This window comes from Dermochelys coriacea, chromosome 1 (genome assembly GCF_009764565.3).
Source record: "Dermochelys coriacea isolate rDerCor1 chromosome 1, rDerCor1.pri.v4, whole genome shotgun sequence".
In the NCBI taxonomy this organism is placed as follows: Eukaryota; Metazoa; Chordata; order Testudines; family Dermochelyidae; genus Dermochelys; species Dermochelys coriacea.
Genome location: NC_050068.2, coordinates 125,415,997 through 125,439,642, shown reverse-complemented (window position 1 = coordinate 125,439,642; position 23,646 = coordinate 125,415,997). Strand labels below are relative to the sequence as shown.

Genomic DNA, 23,646 nt, shown 5'->3' with positions numbered 1-23,646 from the left:
AAATTGATATGTCAATAGAAGAGGTTTTAGAGCAAACTGGTAAACTAAACAGAAATAAGTCACCAAGCCTAGATGGTATTTGCCCAAGAATTTCAAAAGAACTCAGATATAAAATTGCAGAACTATCAACTGTACTACATAACCTGTCGCTGAAATCAGCCTCTGTAGCAGATGACTGGAAGATAGCTAAAGGGGATCCTGGCAATTACAGGGCAGTGAGTCTAACTTCAGTACCAGGTAAATTGGTAGAAACGATAATAAAGCTCAGAATGATCAGACACAGAGATAAACATGGTGTGTTGAGGAAGAGTCAACCTGGCTTTTGTAAAGGGAAATCATACCTCACAGTCTCTTAGAATTCTTTGAGAGAGTCAACAAGCATGTGGATAAGGGGGATCCAGTCAATAAAGTGTACTTGGATTTTCAGAAAGCCTTTGACTAGGTCTCTCACCAAAGGCTATTAAGGAAACTAAGTAACCCTGGGATAAGAGGAAAGGTCCTCTTATGGATCAGTAACTGGTTGAAAAATAGGAAACAAGGATAAGAATGAATGGTCAGTTTTCACAATGGAGAGGTGAACAACGGGCTCCCACAAGGTTCTGTACTGGGACCTCTGCTGTTCGACATATTCATTAATGATCTGGAAACAGTGAAAAGTGAGGTGGCAAAGTTTGCAGACAATAAACATTATTGAAGATATGTAAGTCCAAAGCAGCCTGTGAAAAGTTACAGAGGGCTATCACAAAATTGGGTGACTGGGCAACAAAATGACAGATGAAATACAGCATTGATAGGTGCAAAGTAATGCACATTGGGAAAAAATAATCCCAGATAGGTTCTAAATGAGCTTTAAACACTGAAGAAAGAGATCTTGGTGTTACCATGGATAGTTCTCTGAAAAATTCTGCTGAATGTGCTGCAGTGATCAAAAATGCTAACAGTATATTAGGATCTATTAGGAAAACGATAGAAAATAAGACAGAAAACATGACGACGCTATATAAATCCATGGTGCGTGCACACCTTGAATATTATGTCCGCTTCTGGTTGCCCCATCTCAAAAAGGATATAATGGAAGTGGAAAAGGTTCAGAGAAGGGTAACAAAGAAAATTACGGATATGGAACAGTTTCCATATAAGGAGAGACTAAAAAGATTAGTGCTGTTCAGCTTAGAAAAGAGATGACTAAGGGGGTGGATGACATTATAGAGATCTATAAAATCATGAATGGTATAGAAAAAATTATTAGAGAAGCATTATTTACCCTTTCAAACAACACAAAAACCAGAGGTCAGTTGATGAAATGAATAGGCAGCAGGTTTAATACAAACAGCTGGAATTATTTTTTGTCACACAACTAACCTGGTGAACTCATTGTTATGGGATGCTGTGATGGTCAGAAGTATAACTGGGTTCACGAAATAACTGGATACATTAATGGAGGATAGGTCCATCAATGGGTATTAGCCAAGATCGTCAGGGACACAACCCCATGCTTGGAGTGACCTTAACACTCTGAATGTCAGAAGCCAAGAGTAGAAGACAGCAGTGGATCACTCCATAATTGTCTTGTTGTGTACACTCCCCCTGAAGCTCTGGTATGGGCCACTGTTGGAGACAGGACGCAAGATGGACCAAGGTCTGACCCAATATAGCTGTTCTTATGTACTTACATGAGTAAGAGTTGCACAGTTCTGCTCATAATGAACAAAATATTGACTAAAACAGATAAACCCTCACATTTTCTCAGGGGCATATGTTTTTATATGTTTTTAATATTTTTATATTCTATAGACGGGTGCAGAAATTTTGGGAAGTGGACATCAGGAATTTTGTTTTGACAGTTTTTCTTGTTCAGCTTATTTGTGATTTTGCTCCATATTATTGGGGAAGCAAATGCAGAGCCCCTTCCCAAAGGGTCTGAAGGATATCATGCTGTTTACTGAAAAATTCTTATATTATCCCTGTATGCATGTTTGACTGAATAAACAGCCTGTAAATTGACTTGTAACAGCTGCCATGCTGTCTTTAGACAATAGAAATAGTTAAGCCGAAATTATTAAAGGACAGATTGTTGCAGGACAGCAACAATAACAACAGAATGCATGCAAATAGAAATTACTACATTTTTCTAATTGGACATCTATCCTATTTGTGTGTCATCGTCCACAGTCTTTTGTGAACTATTAATACTAGAAAATTATACTGTGGATGATAAAGGTAAGTGTTACATTCCGTTTATCGCCCACCAGATTTGTTGTTGCATTTTTTATTGGCCAAAGTTGAGTGATCCATTAAATGTATGTATGTATTTATAATATGTACCTTATAGCCTTATCTGTATTGCTACTGTGAATTAATGAGTTATTTTTTTCTCTTCATGTAGTTTTCCCTACACAAAATGGAAATGTTGCTATAGTGACTGGAGGTGCTAAAGGAATTGGTTATCATACTGTGAAGCATTTGGCAAGACTTGGCATGCACGTTATAATAGGTACTGTCATTATTTTGTCAATACAAATGTATATTGTGCCTGAGGGACTAAAATCTTAAAGAAATATCTCTCCATCAGTATAACTAAACATATGCCTGGTTGTTATGGAGCCAAATCCTGCCAAGCCTTATGTTATTTAAAATGTTTATTACGGCAGTGCCTTGGGCCAACTAAGAGTGGGGCCTCATGGTGGTAGGTGCTGTACAAACACAGAGTGGTAGATGGTCCCTGTTCCAAAGATCTTACACAAATCTCTTTTGTAGGAGTTCTAATGCTTAGCCTCTCTGAATATTTCATGCAAAAAGCAGTCAGTATGAACACATATATAAAAACACACACTTGAGCATGGTAATTTGAAATGCATTATATAGTGGGCACACTTTAAAATGTCCTTTTTACTGATTTTTAGGCAAAGTACTACTGTTATGAGCAGGTATTCCCTCTATTTAGGATGTGGGAGACTGTAAAACTTTTTTAAGGTGAGGTCTATTCTACATTAAGAGGAAATATTATAAAAAATTTAAAGGTTTTTTTTGGTGTATGGTGGTTCATGTTTTGTCCCATATAGTACAACTCAAAAGAAGTTAGGAAAATTGTTCTAAGCAATGCAAACATTGACTTATCCACACATAAAAATATCAGTGAAGATTTTGAGTCATCTTTCATTCCAATTCTGGGGTTTTCTTGGATTTTTTTTTAAATTTATATAATGTTTAAAACACTACAGTAGATGACCTAATCTTTTCCTGTTGCTAACCCACAAGCTTTTAATTTAAAATAATGTAATTTAGAACTATTACAAGATTATTCTATTTGTGTTTAATAATACTTCAGCAATCCAGAAATTTAACTTTATTCAAATGGAAAATATGACTATATTAAGAGTGTAAAGCTACTTGCAGTGGTGGATCAGTCTGTTCTCAGTCATGCTGGTGGGAATGCAGAGTAACTCCATGAACATTAAGAGAAGAACCTAGTCAGACACGTTTTAAAAGCCAAAATCAAGCATCTGAAAACACAACCTGGTGCTACTGTATTCTATCTAATGCTGTCACTATTACTATTGCACTCAAAGTATCTTTATGTATTTTTACGGTGAACTGCAAAAACTTTACTCAAAAAAAACCCAGTTCCTGTGTCATTTTTTCTCCGCTTTATTTAGGAAATTTAAAAACACACTTTTTTTTTTTCAAAATAATTTTACATCATTTAAGGTAGAACTGATAAGAATTATTTCAATCAAATGCAATATCTGAGCCAAATCCTGACCCAAACACGGAGCCCAATCAGAGCTTCACAGCCGGTTCTGCATCCAGGGAGCCCTCCAGAAGGCAGAGGCCCCCTCAGCAGACTCAGCAGTCACTCTGAAAGGCGAGCTTTGCCCTGTTTGGCAGTGCAGCAACATTTCTGCCCAGAGGAAGGAGGAGGGGGGCAATGCATCTACCCCGGGTGCATGGCTAGAGAGAGAGTTAGAGGACCAATTGGCCCCCTCACAGAAATGTGTGTGACAGCTGCAAAGAAAGCTATTGACTGGTGACTGGTAACAAGTGGAGTCCATCATGTGCTGACATATCATGGTGATGGAGGCAATATAAGAACCTCAACAGTATTTCAGGAGTCGGTGCTGGAACTACGGGTGCTGGAGGTGCTGTTGCTCCACCTGGCTTGAAGTGGTTTCTGTTATAGACAGGGTTTGGTTCAATGGCTCTCAGAACCCCCACTATATAAATTGTTCCGTCACCCCTACCCCCCCACCCCATCCGTGGGGCAATCAGTGCAGGAGCACAGCAGTGATCTCTGGATGCCTCCATTGACAAGATATGCTTTCTGAGTCCTCAGATTCCCTGCACAGGGGAGATAGAGAGGTATGGCTCTTGTCACTGTCATTTTCTCTTATCCTGTTGTCCCTCCTCATCAGGAGATTTAAAGCAAATTCCTATTCTGATTTCCTGTTTTTATTCCCCAATTTTTATCTATAATGGCTACTCCACCTTCTGCAGCAAACTGGAGTTCTGCATAATTTTTTAATATCTTTTGGGGATAGAGAAATCTGTAGGGGTTAAATAAGAGACATAACACTAGATAGTGTGGGGGAAAACTTGAACCCTGTGTAGTCAATGAGGGTTTTGCCATTGGCTTCAATGGCTCCAGGATTTCACCCCAGACCTTGATACTAAAATGCTTAATTATTTGACCTTATTCTCAATATATCTGTGACCCCAGAGAAGCTTTTCCACATACTTCCAATGTTGATGCAAGAGCCTTCTTTTTTTCTGTAGTTCCTGCTGTCTGGAACATCTATCCTGTATGTCATGGCCTGATTACAGGCTCCCATCTGCTCCCATTAAAGTAAATAGCAAAAGTCCTAATGCCTTCAGTGGGAGCAGACTTTGGACATATCTATATTATCAGCATTACTATACTGGTACAATTATATTAGTATAATTCCAAATTTCGAGTTATTTGGAATAACTGCAAAGAGTCCTGTGGCATGTTATAGACTAACAGACGTATGGAATAACATTGTTAATGTATAAATTCACACTGAAAAAAAGGTTGCTGTAATTCTGAATAAGAGTGTCTACACTGAGTTTTACTGGTATAAGTATAGTGGTGTAGTTCATCTCATGTGAAAACTCAATATAATGTAATAGGACACCCTTGGGAGGGTTATCTGCAGCAGGAATTATATCTCTGGATCTAAAAGCATGAGCCTCTGGTGCCTGAGCTAAAAGACTCAATTTTGTCAGCTCAAAGGTTGGGGTTCATAAACCTCTATGTAATCCAGCCACTAGGAGACAGAATCACATTGGGTATGTCTACTTTGCAATCAAGAGGTATGATTGAAGCAGGGGTTGACATACCTGAACTTGCTTTCATCGCATGGCAGCTACTCGACCATGTACCCAGGTTCCACGAGGAGCAGCCACCTATGCTGCTATGGCTTCCCTACTATTGTTAGAAATTAGGTCACCTCAAATTGTGAGCCAGAGTTTAGACTGATTCAAAGCTTATGTGCTTTAACACCTGCCATGCCCCCTGGGTGTTCCAGCTTTAGAATGAATAAAGAAATATTTTGCTGTGCATGTGTTAAAAAGTCTGACTTTAAACACTTAGAACTTTAAGTTGGCCTCTTCCTTAAATCAAAGTGAGTTAATAAAACAAGCTTAGCATAGTGATTCTATTTTGAGCTGTTACCTATGTGAAAAAAATTCCATTTAGCATATATGGGAACAGCTGAGTGTTCTTCCCCACCCCTATCCTTCCATCCAACTCACATACACTTTCACACCCACAATTCAAAACAAAACTGAACCAACTTTGTTCAAACCAGAGCAAAAGTAGCGGTAACTCTAAAACACCACCCCTTGTAGCACTTAAATGAGACATCACACGCAGTAAATCGTGTAGCTCTGTGATTCTGCTTTCTTACATGAGGAACGAACAGTTACCAGTTCTGACACTTTAAAATATCCCTAGGCCTCTGAGTTAGCTCCTTACTGACAGGAATTGGGCAGTTCACACTACTCAGAGTTATTGTTTCAGATTCTCTGTAAGCATCTCTTCATCAGTTACATGAGTCACATTTTTTAAGTTTTCTTCTTAACTATTACATCTATAAACTGAACTATTTAATGGAAGCTGAGATTCTGGATCATGAAACCAGCTTCAGAGAAGCGCCAGGATGCCGCAGATCAGCTCAATCTTAGCCCGGGTTCAAACTTGCAGAACATTCCATTCACTGAGTCCAAGCATGGACAACTTTAGATCAAAAAGAATTTGTATCCAAAAATGATGAGCACCTGAAAAAAGGGGTTTTAGAATGGAAGTTAGAACTCGCCTTACGTATGGCAGGCACTAGTTACTGAATAACTGGGCTTGCTGTTCTAGTTTGGAAATACAAATATCTATTTTTGAATTTCCCCCTTTGTAAGGGCTGCTGGTACTAAAGGAAGTGGCAACTTTTGATTTGTGTGGCAATATCTAATATAAAATATAACATCTAATATAAAAGCTATAATATCTTTACCCTCTAATATAAAAGCTCTCATTCTCCACAGCTTTGCACCATCAGTGAAAAGTTCTGATTTGGCAGCATTCTGTGCCCGTTGGTCACAGCTGAAAACGCAAGGTAGTGGAAAATCAGGCCCATGCTGTACACTTCAAAAGAAGCAGTCACACTATAAATATACTTAACCTGTTGGAGACTCAAATTTTGTTACAGATTAATAAAAGTCCACTGAGAAACCCAGCACTTATTTGAAACCCTTTCAAGTCCAGTTGCAACCGAGAAAACAAATATCTTTGTCATCTCTTTCTGTTTTGTCTGGTTTCCAATTTTCAAGTTAGACTCTTTATGCTCTAAATCAGTCAATTCGAATACAATATGTTAACACTACAAAGGTGACTTTAAGACAATAATTAAATCCTATCTTTAGGGGGCAGTTTTTCATTTTCAAAGATAGTTTGATTTAATTTCAATTACAAAAATTTATATATGACGCTGTGTCTCCTCTCATTCTAGAGAGATTGTTGCTGAGAGATATTTGAGTTCTAATATGTGCAGGAAAGCATTTCTCTTCCTAAGTGAGGCATATTTTGTTTGGATGGTTTGCACAGTAGAGTTAGAGTTGAGCAGTATTTCATATTTGAGAGCTTGTTTTCTAATTCTCTTATGAATGCTGAAAAACAATTGCCTTTTTATGATCTCACTTTAATATTTTACTCTAATAGTTGCACTACAGTGAAGGCTACAAGAGGTCCAGCTATCACTCTCTATTTTTACACACACACAACCTGCCAAATCATTCATGTTTGCTGAAATTTGCCCAGCTTAGTTTGTTTAAAGACAATTAAAAAGTAAAACCCAAGCAAAGCCCCTCTATGCCTTTGTTTGGGATAGCTCTACTGTTTTGTCCCTAGTCAAACAAAGCAAAACGTATACTAAGTCTAAAACCATCAATTATGTGTAGTACAAGTCAAGAGGTGGAATGTCGTCTCTCTGCACTGCCCTCTTCTAGTCATTTTAAGTGTACCAGGTATACTTTTTTTGGAACTTCCTAGTTCCATTTCATTTCTGCATTTTTTTTTTAAGTCAGTAGTCAGGAAATTCTCCATCTTGCTAACTTTGGTAATAACATTTCTTTTTTATTCAAGGCAATTTTAAGATTTGCAGGGTGTGACATCATATTTGAAATATTTTAAGTTTCTTTTTTTCACTCTAAAATAGTTTCTTCCATTGTGAGAGCTGTTCAAGAAAGAAAATATTTTTATAGGGATGTTGATTATTCACAGTTAACTCATGCGATTAAAAAAATTAATCACGATTAATCGCAGTTTTAATTGCACTGTTAAACAATGGAATACCAATTGAAATGCATTAAATATTTTGATGTTTTTCTACATTTTCATATATATATTGTATTCTGTGTTGCAATTAAAATCAAAGTATATTATTTTTTTATTATACATATTTGCACTGTAAAAATGATAAACAAAAGAAATAGTATTTTTCACCTCATACAAGTACTGTAGTGCAATCTCTTGTGAAAATGCAACTTATAAATGTAGATTTTTTTTTGTTACATAATTGGACTCAAAAATAAAACAATGTAAAATGTTAGCGCCTGCAAGTCCACTCAGTCCTACTTCTTGTTCAGCCAATCGTGAAGACAAACAAGTTTGTTTACACTTACAGGAGATAATGCTGCCCTCTTCTTATTTACAATGTCACCAGGAAGTGAGAACAGGCATTTGCATGGCAGTTTTGTAACCGGCATTGCAAAGTATTTACATGCCAGATTTGCTAACCATTCGTATGCTGAACCCGAGGTTTAAGAATCTGAAGTGGCTTCCAAAATCTGAGAAGGACGAGGTGTGACACATACTTTTAGAAGTCTTAAGAACAAAATTCCGATGTGGAAACTACAGAACCCAAACACCAAAAAAGAAAAACAACCTTCTGCTGGTTGCATCTGACTCAAATAATGAAAATGAACATGCATCGGTGCACAATGCTTTGGATTGTTATTGAGCAGAACCCATTATCAAATGGACACATGTCCCCTGGAATGGTGGCTGAAGCATGGAGGGACATATGAATCTTTAGCACATCTGGCACGTAAATATCTTGTGATGCCTGCTACAACAGTGCCATAAGAACACCTGTTCTCACTTTCAGGTGACATTGTAAACAAGAAGCAGGCTGCCTTATCTCCTGTAAATGTAAACAAACTTGTTTGTCTGAGTGATTGGCTGAACAAGAAATAGGACTGAGTGGACTTGCAAGCTCTAAAATTTTACATTTTTTTATTTTTGAATGCAGGTTTTTTTGGTACATGATTCTACATTTTTAAGTTCAACTTTCATGATAAAGAGATTGCACTATAGTACTTGTATTAGGTGAATTGAAAAATACAATATCTTTTGTTTTTTTACAGTGCAAATACTTGTAATTAAAAATAAATATTAAGTGATCACTTTACACTTTGTATTCCATATTGTAATTGAAATCAATAGATTTGAAAATGTAGGAAAATCCAAAAATATTTTAATAAATGGTATTCTATTAATGTGTAACAGTGCAATTAATCGTGATGAATTTTTTTAATCACTTGACAGCCCTAATTTTTTATTTTGGTTACTTTTTTCTACAGCCAGGTGAATAATTGATTCCCTATGTTTACAAAGTACAAATCCAGCTAGAAAATATCTCTGTCTTTCATTTGGATCAGTCAATCCAAGTGAACATGATTGAAAATTATCCTTTTTGAGAGATTCTAAATAAATTTAAAAAAATTATAAAAAGCATACATTCATACATGAGATTCTAGCCAGTAGGGGCTGTTTCATCTGCAAAGAGTGATGCTGAATGTAGGTTAAGTTGAACAAGTGGAACTTTATTAAACCCTGTGCACTGCTTTCTCCATGTGGCTGAGTTGCTTCCAGCCTAACTCCATGGCATCCACTGGTGTGCCATCTCTAACAGTCCCTCCAGGGAACATGGGACCTCTGACTTCAGTTCCACTGATCATGATGCATCTTCCCAATTTTATAAACATTTTAATATAAAGTTTAAAACAAATTATTGATGCCCTGCCCCCAATCTGTTTCCCTTCGGCCAGAAATTGCTAACATATAGCCAAGCTGGAGTCTCATCTTTACCACAAACTTAGGTGGTTACATTTTCTTAGAGATAGTTTGGTCTCCTCAACAGGTGACCACCCTGGGAATGACCTGTCTCCTCCCTCCTTGTGGGGCTTGTCTCTGAATAGTTCTCTGTTCTGTGATCTCTCTATCTCAGTAGGCTCTCTGGCTGTTGTGTCTATTGGCTTGTAACAGCCTCCTGTTTCTTTGGATCACTTATCTCTCTTACTTATCTGATATGATCTGATGCCACTGCACCCGTTCAGGATCTTTTAGCTGACTTTTTCTGGTGTCTCTCTTAATGGCTGGATCTTCACAGAGATGCCTGTCTCTAGGGCTGGTAGGTCCTAAGCTGATCTGCCGTACTATAGTGCCTGCATTCTCTGATTGTTGAACATCTCTTCTCAGTGGTGTTTCCATCCTTCTGACTGCAACAGACCTCCTCTCATTAATAGCAGGGTTTTGGTTCTTCGTCCCATCAATGCCTGTGCCGGACTGTTTTGGGACCCTTCTGATTGGGTATTCTTCTGTGCCAAAAATGTTAACAAGGGGTCTGAACCAGAAGAAACAGCCTTGTGTAACAGTCTTTTAGCTGTTTTGACAATTGAGTCAACCTGCTGGGGAGGAGGTATGGTGGTCAAATTCCCATTTGCATGTGAATTGTTTTGAATTTTTCTGTGGCAAATTGGGAGCTATGGTTGGTGAATACAATGTTCAGAATGCCATATCTTGCAAAGGCCCTCAGTTTGACTTGCTGCTTGTGTCAGCCAAGGCACTGACATCCCTAAAATTTGAATAGCAGTTCACTGTAATCAAGTACTGGTTTTCATTGAAGGTAAATAAGTCTGCTCCCACCTTTTTCCATGGTTGGGTGGGCCACTTATGTGGTAAGAGTCTCTTTCTGCTGTCATTTATCACATGACTGTCAGGCATCATTCATCTATCAAGGAGCGGAGTTGTGTATTTGTTCCCACTCAGTAAACACATTCTAGGGCACATTTAAGTCAGCTGTCAATACCCAGGTGCAAGGCATGTATTTTTCGCATGAAGTCCTTATGTAATGAGGCAGAGACAACAGCTCTTTGTCCACAAAATATGATTGCATCCTGCACTCTCAGCTAATCTTTAATGCGAAAATATAGTTCTGCTCCTACTAGTACTTGGCTTAGGTAGAATGGCTGTCTTTACTGCCTATAGCTGGCTGTCCTTTTCTGTAGATAGACTATTTGATTTTCATCAGTTTCACTGTTAAAACTGGGAGACAATACAGCATGTTAAAGGATTCAGTATCCTGATCTTCTCCTCTCAACTCGCTGATGCTGGGTATATATGCCCTGCTCAGGTTATTAGCTAACACCACTACCCATCTAGGAACAATGCTGGGTGAGTCTTTTCTGGGACATCTCTCATGTTGGCCTTATGCATATTGACATGGGCAGCCATCTATAGCAACCAATTGGTGTTGCAGGTGTTGTCGGCATGCTGAACTCTGTCCCAGTTTCTGTGTCCAAACGCATTCCTCATATCACAGACTGTCAAGATTCTGGCTTTGGAAAGTTCTGACAAGATGTCATGATGGATAGTGGCACCTTTCCAATGCCTGGTTCAGTGGCATTGGGTCTATGCAGATGCACAGTTTGACTGATGGCTTCTTTGCCACCACCATGGTACTATGATACCCTTGTTCTGCAGACTTTCAAACTCCTTGTATACTCCTTAGTGCCACTGGAATTTTCCTTCATGGTAAGCACAGAGGTTCCACTTTGGGGTCTGTTTTCAGCTTTTCTTCAAGACACCCATCACATTTGTAAACATCCCTCCTATACTTCTAAAATTATCTACACTGTCTTGTTGCACTGCCACTATAAATCTCTGAATCTGTATCCTGATCAGATCCATGCCTTGTATGGGTCTATTCTCCAAGAAGGGTCTGTGGAGCTTACCATCCATCACCACAAACTTCTGTAGGTACCATCTGTTATTGTTTGAGTTAGTTATTATTGGATCACATTTTCCTATGGGTTGCATTATGCACTCGTACATTATTAGATTGTGCCTGCTCTTTGTAATGAATGTGTTTGAGTCCAGTTAATTCTGGGGAATCCCACTGGAGGAGGTTCCATGATCCTGGAGTTGCGCAGGACATTTCCCTCCTAACATTGTGTTGGTCTTGTTCCTTGTTGCCTCTCTGTCAGGACTTGATATGCTCCTTAGAGTCAAGGAGAGAGACATGATGTCATCACTGCTGTCTGATGTGCAATCCGCCTCTTGTGCAAACCTGACTGAATCTTTCTGAGACCTTCCTCTGCTCTTGCACACACTGCTAAAATGGTTCAACTGGTCACTTTCCTAGCACTGCTTTCTTAGCGCAGGGCACTTCTTCTTCACCCACCCATGTTATCTCCCACAGTAAATGCATCTCACTGTGGGTATGGAACCCTGGCCACCTGCGCTCCTTTGCTGTTGTCTCTCTGCACGTACTACTGTGGGTGTTTTGCCTTCTAGGGCTTCCATCCTTTCTCTTGAGGCTCCTGCTGCATGCTCCATGTCTAAGCATCTGTCTAATGTGAGATCGCCTTCCTGGAGCAGGTGGTGATCCTAGGTGCTGGAACTATCCTGTCCTACATTAGGGAATCTATCAAGTCCCCCAAATTGCATGTAGCAGCCACTGTGCATAAGACTGTGTATAGGGTGTTTTTAAAATTCTGTTGAAAGGTATTATACTCCATTATATTGTGTGGTTGCTTATCTTGATTTCTCTGGAACCCTTTACAAATTTAGAAAACCTTTTTGGTTTCATCCTTATTACATTTTATAGGACATTTCAATCAGGATATTTCAAATGGTGCTTAAGAGTGTTATGACCTTTCCTTTCTTTGAGTATCAACATTCCTGGTGACTTCTGCACAGCTTTGAGAGTGTAACCTGTTTGAAGAGTCTGCAGTGAGATGATGCAACATATTTTGTCTATTTTTGTCCTACATAAGACATACGATAGACTTTGTGTGTATGATTTTTAAATATTGATTGTTGACTTTTAAAAATAAAATCGGAATTTACTACCGCATTGGAACATTTTAAATTCGCTCTCAGTAGTAGCTGTTCTCCTTTGTGTGCACTGCCCACTTTACTAGTGGGTTACAGAACTACTTGGTAGACAGCAGTACAATACAAGAACTAGGTTTTGTTCCTGGCTCTTGAAGGGAACTGTAGCCCAGTGCTTAAAGCAGGATACTGAAAGTTAGGACTCTTAGCTAGTAATTATTTGATCACGATGCTTTGCATTTACATATAGGACTCATTCAATTGTGGATTTTAATGAGCTTTCTAAAGGTGAGCATGCAGGAGTGGGTCTGTTTTGCAAACACAATAGCCAAGCACATAGATTTGGCATGTTCATTCTAGGAGGCAGCATGTTTAAGTAGACGAGATTTAGGTACACATGAAGTCTATTCCCAGTTCTGCCCAAAGTGATCATGTGAAACCTTTCAAAATCTTAGTTAACATTTTTAAAATGAGGGAGCATTTTATCTATTTGTTTATTAAGGTAGAAGTATGAGGCCTTGCTCAATAATAAGGGTTATAAGTGAGCAGAATATTGAAACTAGTCCATGGAAAAAGTGAGACAAGAATTCATTGTCTGGTTCCCACCTCAATGGATCTTCCAAACAGTATTTCAATGGAGCTGCTGCTTCCTGTCTTTAACCCTTTGTAGTTGTTTGGTGACAATGAAGAAGTATTACTGTAGGCTGGGAATGTGCCACATGTAGCTTGGATATTCAGAAAATGAAAAAAATATCTGCTGAGCATGTGGAAGTGACTATTTTTTCCATTGCTTATAATCTAGCCAAAACTGAACAGATTTTCCTGGGGTCAACAAAATGCAAAGGCCCCAGGACTAATCCCCCAGACAAATTAAAAGGAACTAAACTGTGTTTTTTTAGTAGTGGCAGAATTTCCCATTTTTCACTAGTCTCAGTCCATGTTGAGTTGTGTTTGCTCAGATTTTCAAAACAAAATTCATTCTAAGGCAGAGATCAAGCATGGAAAATTTCAGACCAAATGGTTAGTTTGTCACAGTAAAAGCAACTGAAACCGGGGATTAAAATGGAATGTGTTTATCAACTTTTACTATAAATGTTGCTATTGCTTTGCCCCTAATAAGAAAGGAGTCAGTCATCTCTTTAAATAAAATCAGAGGTATAGATTATTCTTACAACATTACTGTATCTTTTTGCGATACATTACTTTGAACTTTTTATAAGGATTTGGTCACTTATCCAGTCGTTTTTTTCATCCCTAAAGCATTTGCTTTGCAAAATCATTTCAAAAGCCTCCAGCACACAAACAGCTTTGGTCAAGGCAATTTTCAATTTTATGATGCTCCCAGCTCCTAGACTCATGTTTTCAATCTCCCTCTTAAGCTAATATGGAAACAGATTTGAAGCAAAATCATTTAGTAAAATGATTCTTTTGTCCCAATGGTCTTGAATTAAAATATGCAAATAAGAATAAACTGAGCTTGTTTAGGGGGTCCTGAGCTTTAATGAGGAACCATTAATATAACAGTGAAAATAATGTGAATTACAATTTGTTGTGCAATGCAAGTTCTCTGAAAAATAAATGAACATACTGAGAATTAAATCAAGTCACTGGAGGTTTTAATATGCATGTTCATTGTGTGATAAATGTTGAATGAAAGGAGGATCAGATGGGACCCTCACAGGGCTTGCCACAGAAGTCAGTTTTTAACATAACTGTATCTAGCACTCTGACAGACTGATTTTTGAAACCCCACTGTAGGAAATCACTTAAGCTGAAAGAGTGAGGAGAGTTGATTCCTTGCCCATAGATGCTTTGTGCAGAGTTACACAGACATGGCAGTTTCACTGTAGGGTTTGTTCTTTGACACTGCATCTATTTCCAGAAATTAGGATCAAGCTGAATGTTTGTGTATCATAAAACCCCAGATGGATTTTTCAGAAAAACAAATACTACAAATGAGTGTTTCTTTGCTTTGTTTCAAAATGGTTAGTATGAGGAGGTCAAAAAGGAATTTAAAAGCTGATCTAATCTGTACATACCATTATAGACCAGTATCCTTGTAGGTGTTTACAGGCAAGCTGTCTTCCCATTAACAGTTTTAAATGGCAAAATTGCCTGTTTCAACTGCTTTCAGATGAATAATGAGTCTTCTCCTTCCATTTCATGAACCCATCCATTTGTCACCTCCAGATAGAATACTGTAACTCCCTGTACCTGGGGCTAAATGTGCATGTTCGGCATGCCACAATAAACTCCTCTGTGAAAGATCTCTCCCTCCATAACAAGAAAGAGAAAGGAACAAATAAATGGAAGATAAATAAACAAAATAAATACATGCATAACCTAATAAACAATAACAAATCAAAATAGGGGGAAGAAAAATAAAGCCTTCCTTATCACCCAGGTTTATAAAAACCCAGGCAATCTTTCTATAACTAGAGGCAGCAGAAGACTTGTTAGCATTCATTAGGGGGCTTACTATGTGCATCTAATTTATCAAGGAAGGACTTAGATGCTGTGATGATGGGTGCTATAGAAAATCTCTGTCTCTGTTGATGGATAGACAGAATGGTAAATTCCGCTTTCAAAATTAAAACTCTGTTACCAAGCACAGTGTTTTTTGTTGTTCCAAAGACAACATTGTCACAAAGCAACTGCCAAACAGTGACTACTATCCAATTGTTAACTGTGATTGTCTACTGTAGTTCAGTGACACGAGGGCAGAGTCTCTTCTTGGTCTTTGATGTCTACGCTTATTTTCTATTGATGGTAGTAAGAACTATGCATGGAGTCAGATAGACTGGACATGTTAGTGAGTATTCACCAAAATATTCAGTGAAATCCCATCAGTTCTTTTTCATTTTGGAAAATGCAGTACAAGCTTACTGTTTTATTGCTGTTTCAGACTCTGTTTCTGAAACGTGTTTCACTTGAATCACCAGATTTGGTTTTAGCTGCAGCTGCTCCAGCATGTGGCTGACCAGGCCTCATGCAATAACTAGAAGAGACAAAACAGTCCCATCATGTGTGACTAGCAATGTGTCTGTATGGTGCCTTCTGAAACCTCAGTTAGTGTGATTGCAATAAATAATTCTCTTTCACTTTAAGCTTGTTGTTTGCTTTCTGATTTTGGCATTTTACATTGTGGTTAACCTATACTTGTGCGATGACTGGGTACTCAACGGTCTTTAAGCTGATTGCAATATTAATTTTGCATTTTCTTGATGATGACAGCTGGAAACGATGAAAGTGAAGGCCAAGAAGCGGTGAGGAAAATAAAAGAAGAAACTGTGAATGAAAAAGGTATGATATTGTATGCATTTGTAAAACAGCTGCTGTTGATACCTCATGGCAATTTTCTTCCTGAGTTACAGAGTAATCCTTTTCCATGGTATTTATGTGCAAACAAATGAGTATGTGTGATCGTGTGCTCTTGAAATGTTGCATTTTGGGAAATGAGTTCCTGAATCATCCTGTTTGATTTTATGTAAAGATACATTTAGAAAATTGCTTGACTATGTAATCCTTGGATGTTACAACAGAACTGGCTGTAGGTTCTGCAGGGCCCTGTGTGAACTGCAATAATTCACTCTGTATGTGTGCGTGTGTGTGTGTGTGTGTGTGTGTGAGAGAGAGAGAGAGAGAGAGTTTGATGACTGGGCAGAAGATCATGACACTAGTAATTTTGGTTTAAAGAAAGGATGACGAGGAGTTTATAGTGAATGTGCTCTTGTCTTTGTCACAGATGGGCTTAAAATCTCTTCTTTTGTGGTGTGGGAAATCCCAGCAAAATAGTCTGTTTGGGAAGAGAGTGCTAACAGTGCAGGGATATAAGATATGTGGGTTCCTATCCAGCCCTGCTCACTTGGCACATGACTAGAGCTTACAAACATTAGTAACAAAATTCTGTTTTAAAAACAAACTTTCAAGGTAAGCAAAAAAAAAAAAAAACTGCCAGGAGATACAGTGAAAAGTAGCAGCTAGCACTTGAGGAGAATTTAACCTTAGATTTCTAGCCTGAGAGAATGTTGATTCTCTGATCTCCACAACTGTGTGCCTTTAAAATGCCTAGGTATGTCAAAGAAGAGAGAGTTTGTCAGTTGTGTCCTGGTTGCTTTAATACTGCAGTTTGAACCATAATAAATTCATTTTTTGCAAAGTGTTTGATCTGTATGAGTCAGAATCCTTGAAACCTCACCAGTAGAAACAATTTTTCTACATTCCAACACACAATCTAATTGATTGACTGGCAGAACTTGATAGTGTTGATTCATTATAATTTTTTTAACCTCTTAAAAAAGACCAGATAAACAGTTTCAAACCTTTATCAACTGGTTGAATTAAGCTCTACCGTACATAAAGGAGACCCTGATATAGTCTGAGGGCTAGTCTGTTTGAGAAAGAGAAGACTGGATTTGTGTGGAAACAGCTTTATCACATCTGAAAGCAAAATCTAACTGTTTCACCATGGAGCTCTTAGGATTACTTTAGCCATGTGCTTTTGAATCTGTTGAATGATCAAGTAGGGCCATAAGAAAAGGAAAGTGGCTTTATTTCCGAGAAAAGTCATATAGGAAACTCTGTTCCCTGGCAATTCTAATTGGCAATTTATTCTCTAGGCCATTGCCTCTGTTAGTTTTATGTTCTGAAACCACTGTGTATAGTTCTTCCAAAATAACTTGTGGTGACTCACTGTTACTACTTCGATGTATAATTTTTTGGCCAGAAATGCTGCACAGATACTGGAGTGCTGAACTCCATCCTATTGAGGACCTTCATGGCTTCTGCTAAAAGCTGATTCTGCATTTGATGCCTCTTTAATATTTATTGTTGTGATAATTGGAAGAACCAAAAACTTTCATTAAGATTTATCTTTTGATTTAAAAAAAAGGGCACCCATCATAGCCTCAGGATGCACCATTAATTAACACTCAGAACCATAAAAGGAATAGGGTAATTGCTATCTTTTCTAAACATTTTCCAGAAAGTTTCATTTCTGAGAAAGACCAAATCATTTTGACTAAGTTATATTGGTAAATTTATACCCCATTTGAATAATCCAGATCTCTTCTAATCTTATCCCATTTATGTAACCATAGAAATTCCTAGGATCTTGGATTCATCTAATCTTCTGAACTAAGGAAGCTCTGATTTTGTGTGATAAACTGTTTCAATCTACAGTTTATAGAATCAATAGTTTCAGTAAGCTGAGGCTGTACCTAAAGATTATAGAGAGCTCTCTGGCCACATTACAGTTCTAGTGACTAAGAGGGATCAGTAAATTTAGATACTGATTGGTCAGTATCTGAAAAAACTATAGAAAATTATTAATTTAATTTTGAAAATACGACCTAGTTTGGAGAGGATTTTTATGTATATCTACTCTATGTTGTAGAAATAGAAGGAACAAAAGGTAGAACCCTGTTCCTGGTGAAGGGGGAGGGGAACACCATTAGGATGAATGGAAAGAGAGAAATCCTGGCCCAACTGAAATCAGTGGTAAAACTCCCATCGACTTCAATTGGGTCAGGATTTCACTTGAAATATGTATTGGAAATGTTTTCTTGGGCTTGTGCTTCCCTCCTCCCCCTTCTCTTCATGATGAAGGATGATATTTTTTAAAGTTAGAAATATGAAAAATGTCGAGTCCAATCTTTTTTGGTTTTGCTGGAGGACTTCTAGGAAGGCTCAAGGATGTTTATTGTAGAAGTCAGAATTATGTCAAAGTTGTAGTGGGGGGGAGTATTATTATTATTTATTCTTTGTATTATCGTACAGCCTAGGATCTCCTGTGATGGACCAGCCCCTGTGATGGACCATTGTGCTAGGCACTGTACAAACACTGCATAGCTGATGGTCTCTGCTCCAAAGCGTTTACAATCTAAATAGACAAGACAGATCCAGGGTAGGGGACTGTGTCTAATAAACAAGTAGAGTGAACAATGTGATGGCAGCAAACAGCATGTTATTCCATGTATTTTTTTTAACTTTTTTTCCTCTTTAGGTGGGTATATATAAGAGGGGTAAGCTAACAGGAAAGAAAAGGGAAGGGATGGCAGACATTGATGGGAAGGGTGGGGGGACAGGGAGGGGAGAAGAGAGTAAGAGGGGCAGCTGTGGAGTGACACTGAGGTGAAGAGACTGTGAGGTAGGGCCAAGGGTTGAAGCAAACTTCCAATCAACATAGGGCAGAGAAAGTCCAGTCTAAATGGTAGAACATTCTCCCAAGGCCAAAGTCCCTGCTTTGGCTGTTCATACCCCTACCAGCTGGAGTCTCTGGTTGGCTCCTCATTGTGGCTTTCTCCTAACACCACATGTTGGAGAGGAGGGGAGGGAAGGCAAGGCAGTGTGTGGATCCTAGTGCCCCAAGAATATGTGTGTGGGGGTATCTCCGAGGCACAGTTTTGGGCTGGATTTATCAATTTGCTCCACCTGGTTTGTACCACATCAACAGTATACTCAGCATCTGAGTCACTGGAGCAGCCTGTCTGCTGCCTCAGGAAGACAACGCTTTTTTGGTTTATGTTCAGTTCATAGCGGGAAGTTTATCTTACCAACCATAAGGCTGGAATTTTTTAAAAAATGATTTTGTATTATTATTTTTAAAAAATATTTATATTGCAGTAGCATCCAGAGCTCACAACCAGTACTTGAGCTGTAGAAACACATACAAAGATATGGTTCTTGCTCCAAAAAGCTAAGATCAGGAACTAAGGAAAGCTTACAGTCTTCAGACACTGATGTCTTAGGCTGCCCCGATCAGGGAAAAGTTCCCACATGAGCTGATGTGATAGCATCATCTTGGCCAGCACACCAGAAACTGAGCTGGAGACCTCCAGAGCTAAAAACACAAGTCTCTACAGCTTGCGCTCACAAGCTAAGACTCTCTAGATAGGACTGTAAAAGTCTCATATTCTCTGCAGATTAGGCACAGAGGCATCTGTAACACAGAACACACTCAAGAGTGGGTTACATGGGCAATTAGATTTTAAAGAACTGGTGTAAATCCAGAGTAACTCACTTGATGTCAGTGAAGTTACCTCAGATTTACCTGAATGCAAGTGAGAGCAGAATTTGACCCAATCTCTTTGCTGTTTATGCCATCTGTGAATTTGGCCATTTGATTTCAACGGAAGTATTCTGTGAGTAGGATTCGATCCTATTAGTATGCCAGCTTTTCAAAAGATGAAATTGGAGACCTATTTATCCACTCCATAATGATAATTATTACTATCCTGATAATCTTCTGCATAATTAATTTTCAAGCACTTTTAGTGCATATATGCACTAAGCAGATAAAGTCTAATGAATATATTGCTTAGAAAAAAGTTTCATTGAAAGGGAGCTGTTCCCATGTAGGATAATTTATAATGACTTTTAAGGAGAAACATTTCAAGATTTATTGCTAAACAGACAAAGAGGATGTTTGAACGAAAGCCACATTGTAGCGACATGACCATGAATTAGGTCTGGTAGGTTGGGAACATCTTAATTTCAGGCAATAAATGCATGAATTCCAACTATTTGCTTTCCTAGATGTCTAATTCGAATGACTAGGAAATATTTCTCTCTCATTAGCAGGTGATCTTAAGGGATCTTAAGGGATTTCTCTCTGAAATAGTGGAAGAGGTTGGGGTGGTAAGAGATCTGACTGGAATTTATCAAGAAATTCCAAGTTGTGGAAATTCCCTTCCTAAATAGAATTTTATCATGAGTCTCATCTTTTAATACAGGGAAAAGTTTGCCTCTGGCAATTGCATGCTGTAAGGAGGGAGCCAGGTCCTGTCCCTTCTAGCCCCAGGTCCTGTCTCCTGTCCCTTCTACCCACCGTGTACAGCCACAGAGACTGTGGCTCCTAGCATTTTAGGAGTGCATGTCATACCAAAGAGGAAGAGAGGCTGGTCAGATGTATGGAGACCACAACATCTTAAGGAGAGATGGAGAAAGGATCGTGCCCCTGAAGATACAGAGCTCCCCCTGGTGTGGTGCATGTTCACCCAGCCCCAACTCTGGCTCGGATTGTGAATGATGCAATCTCGTGCATGGCTATTATTTAGCAGTCTACTGCATCTTTTAACAGTGATAAAGAGCACCTCTTCTCTGTCTCTGCTGCGGTTTTCTTGTCACTCATCAATTCTATTTATAATCTGTGCTTCAAATAGAAGTCCACTTAATTCTGTGGATTTAGAGTGCTATGTGTAATGATCATGTTTTAATTTGAATTAGTTGTCACAGTAAATGTTGGGAAAGATTAATCACAAACCTCTTCTTTTCAAGCTGTTTGTGATTAATGTGGTTTTATACCTAATTTCCCCCCTAACTTTTACATTTTTCCCCTTGAGCTCAGTTGTTGTAACTCTAGGTTCCACAGGGTGTTTGTGAAGACCCTCCCTTGGTACTATGCTAAGTAAAAGAATTCATGTTTATGCATAAACTTTTGATGATTTTCAATTCCATCTCCATTCATGAATACAAATGGAGCATGAAAAGAGCTTTTGTTGATAGTTATATGTTAGTTTAATTCTTATGTATCTTTGTACTCAACAGGTCAAAGTCCATTTCATTTACACAGATATAAACCCAGAGAGACTGGGTTAGTAGAGTTGCTCTGTATTTTTGCTGGCATCACCAAGACCAGAATTTGTGCCAAAGACTTCTAAATCCCCACAGATCACTAGGGTATGTGCATTTAGGCTACACTAGGAGCAATTCCCTCGTGCTAGATCTCATTGAGTACTGCACTCTTGTAGCACGGGCAATGGCACAGGCTACATACACACCCTTGAACCCCATGGGCATGTAGTTGGGGTGGATAGCCTGTGCCACCACTCTCTGCTGCCATGCTACACAACTATTTTTAGCATGCTACCTCAATGATAGCTAGTGAGAGAATGTCTATGCAAACTAGGGAATCCAATCCCAAGCTCCAAGTGTAGACATAGCTTTACATATCATTCAGTGCTAGTAATTGCATGTAGATATGAAAAAATATATTTTCATTCTCACACAATTAGAACATCAGTATGCTGATTTCTAGCTTAGTGTTGGATTTTTTTCAACCATATAACTACTAATATTAACAATACAAGTAAACATTTTAGTAAACATGTCCAGTTAGCTACCATGAAATATTCTGATCCAGCAAAACCTCTAAAAGGTTAAGCTTATATGTAGGTCTTTGTAGAATCTGGGCCTAAAAGTGTCTGATGGTTAGGACCCCTGTAAAGTTGAAAGAACTATGGATGGGCTTCTGTACTTGACCCCTGATGCCATTGACCCTACAGTTGAAGACCGCCTGATCTGTCAGGAAGGGAATATTTTAAGCAAATAAAAATAACTCCTGATAATAGCAGCATTGGATGGGCTGAATGACAAACAAATACATTTTTCCTGCCTTTCTTCCATTTTACATAATACTGTAACATGAAAATATGTTCACAGTCAACAAGTATGTTTGTTTGTATGCGTTTGTTGCTTGCCTTTTAATTTTAAACACATCAATTTTTAGGGAGTGTTTGAAGCCATTTAAAATAACTGAGAATTTTCTGTTTTTTCCACGAGCCTTTTAACTTCTTCGAAATTAAGATGTGATGTTTATAGGATGGCAGTTCAAACACTAATAGAATTACACATATGGTTCACAGAGAGAAAAATGAGCTATAGATCTGGAGAAAGAGATAAAGGCAACATCTTTCAAATATAAAATGTATTCATAATGTAGACTCCAGCTATAGCCATCAATTTATATAACTCCCATTTCCATTGGAAATGTGAAATGGAATTCATTAGCAAGCTATGCTGTAAAGAAACCTGATTTTCTTTTATGTATTTTTTCCTAACTGATACTTGAAAACAACAAAACAAACCCAGATAAATAAACACAGTTATAGCTTTAGGCAGAGAAACAAAGTCCTTTCAGATATTTAGAAATGATTTTTTTATCCTAAATCATTGTGACCGGGTGGAGTAGGTCCGGATGCCCCCTGCTGGAGGCCAAATGGCCCTGCCTCACCCTGGCCCAGAAAAGAGCAGAGGAGAAGTCCTCCAGGTGGCCTAGAGTGGCTGCAGAGAAGCAACCAATCAGAGGGGCTGCTGGAGTGACCAATCAAGGGCCAGAAGGGCCATATAAAAGGAAGCAACAGAGACAGAGCAATCAGTTGCTGCTTGGAGCTTGCAGAGGGAGAACAGAGTGCCTGGCTTGCTGGAAGAGCAGCAGAACTATGGACAGCTCACTGCAGGCTGTACTGAGCCCAGGAAAGGCTGCTGAAGATCAGGTGCCTGGCTGGCTGGAAGAGCAGCAGGACTGTAGACAGGTCAGTGCAGGCAGATTAAGCCTAGAACCTAGCCTGACCAGACTGATGGGCCCTGCTGGGCTGGTTGAAGACTGAGCCCAGGGAAGGCTGCCAAAAGGACATCAACTGAGGGTACAAAGATGGGCCCCTGTTGGGCTGTTAAAGAAGGCAGTGCCTCCAGGGGGAAGCCTTGGTGCTATGACCCCTAGCAGGGTTGTGAGAAAGAACTAGAGAGTGTATATAGCCCAGAAGAGGGGACAGAGTTTGTGATTCAGCCAGAGACTGAGTTACTGAAGATCTGCCAAAAGAATCATCGGCCGGGGTGTGGGTGGAGGGGCACTCGCAGGAGGTGGGTGCCAATGCCGTTACAATCACATAAAGCTTTGTGTGGATATTAGAGGTGGCTAATGTCCTAATGGAACCAGACCTTGGTGTTTAGAATTTCATTGATCACACTCAGAAACAACTCTGACATTATAATAAAAAAGGCTGACAAAGGAGGTGTTGTCATCATGAATAGGTCGGAGTATGAACAAGAGGCTACTAGGCAGCTCTCCAACGCCACTTTCTACAAGCCATTACCCTCTGATCCCACTGAGAGTTACCAAAAGAAACTACAGCATTTGCTCAAGAAACTCCCTGAAAAAGCACAAGAACAAATCCACACAG

The 23,646-nt window shown here is 38.9% G+C and overlaps 1 protein-coding gene across 1 annotated transcript in view; it reads left to right on the top strand.

Moving 5' to 3' along the window:
* DHRSX (dehydrogenase/reductase X-linked) overlaps positions 1-22,037 on the top strand; it is a 71,288-nt gene extending 49,251 nt beyond the window's left edge. The window contains exons 2-4 of the mRNA XM_043497801.1: positions 2,387-2,494; positions 15,920-15,988; positions 20,553-22,037. Coding sequence (XP_043353736.1) covers positions 2,387-2,494; positions 15,920-15,988; positions 20,553-20,710 — 335 coding nt within the window. The 3' untranslated portion in view covers positions 20,711-22,037. The remainder of the gene's footprint in view (positions 1-2,386; positions 2,495-15,919; positions 15,989-20,552) is intronic.
* Positions 22,038-23,646: the final 1,609 nt, after the last annotated feature.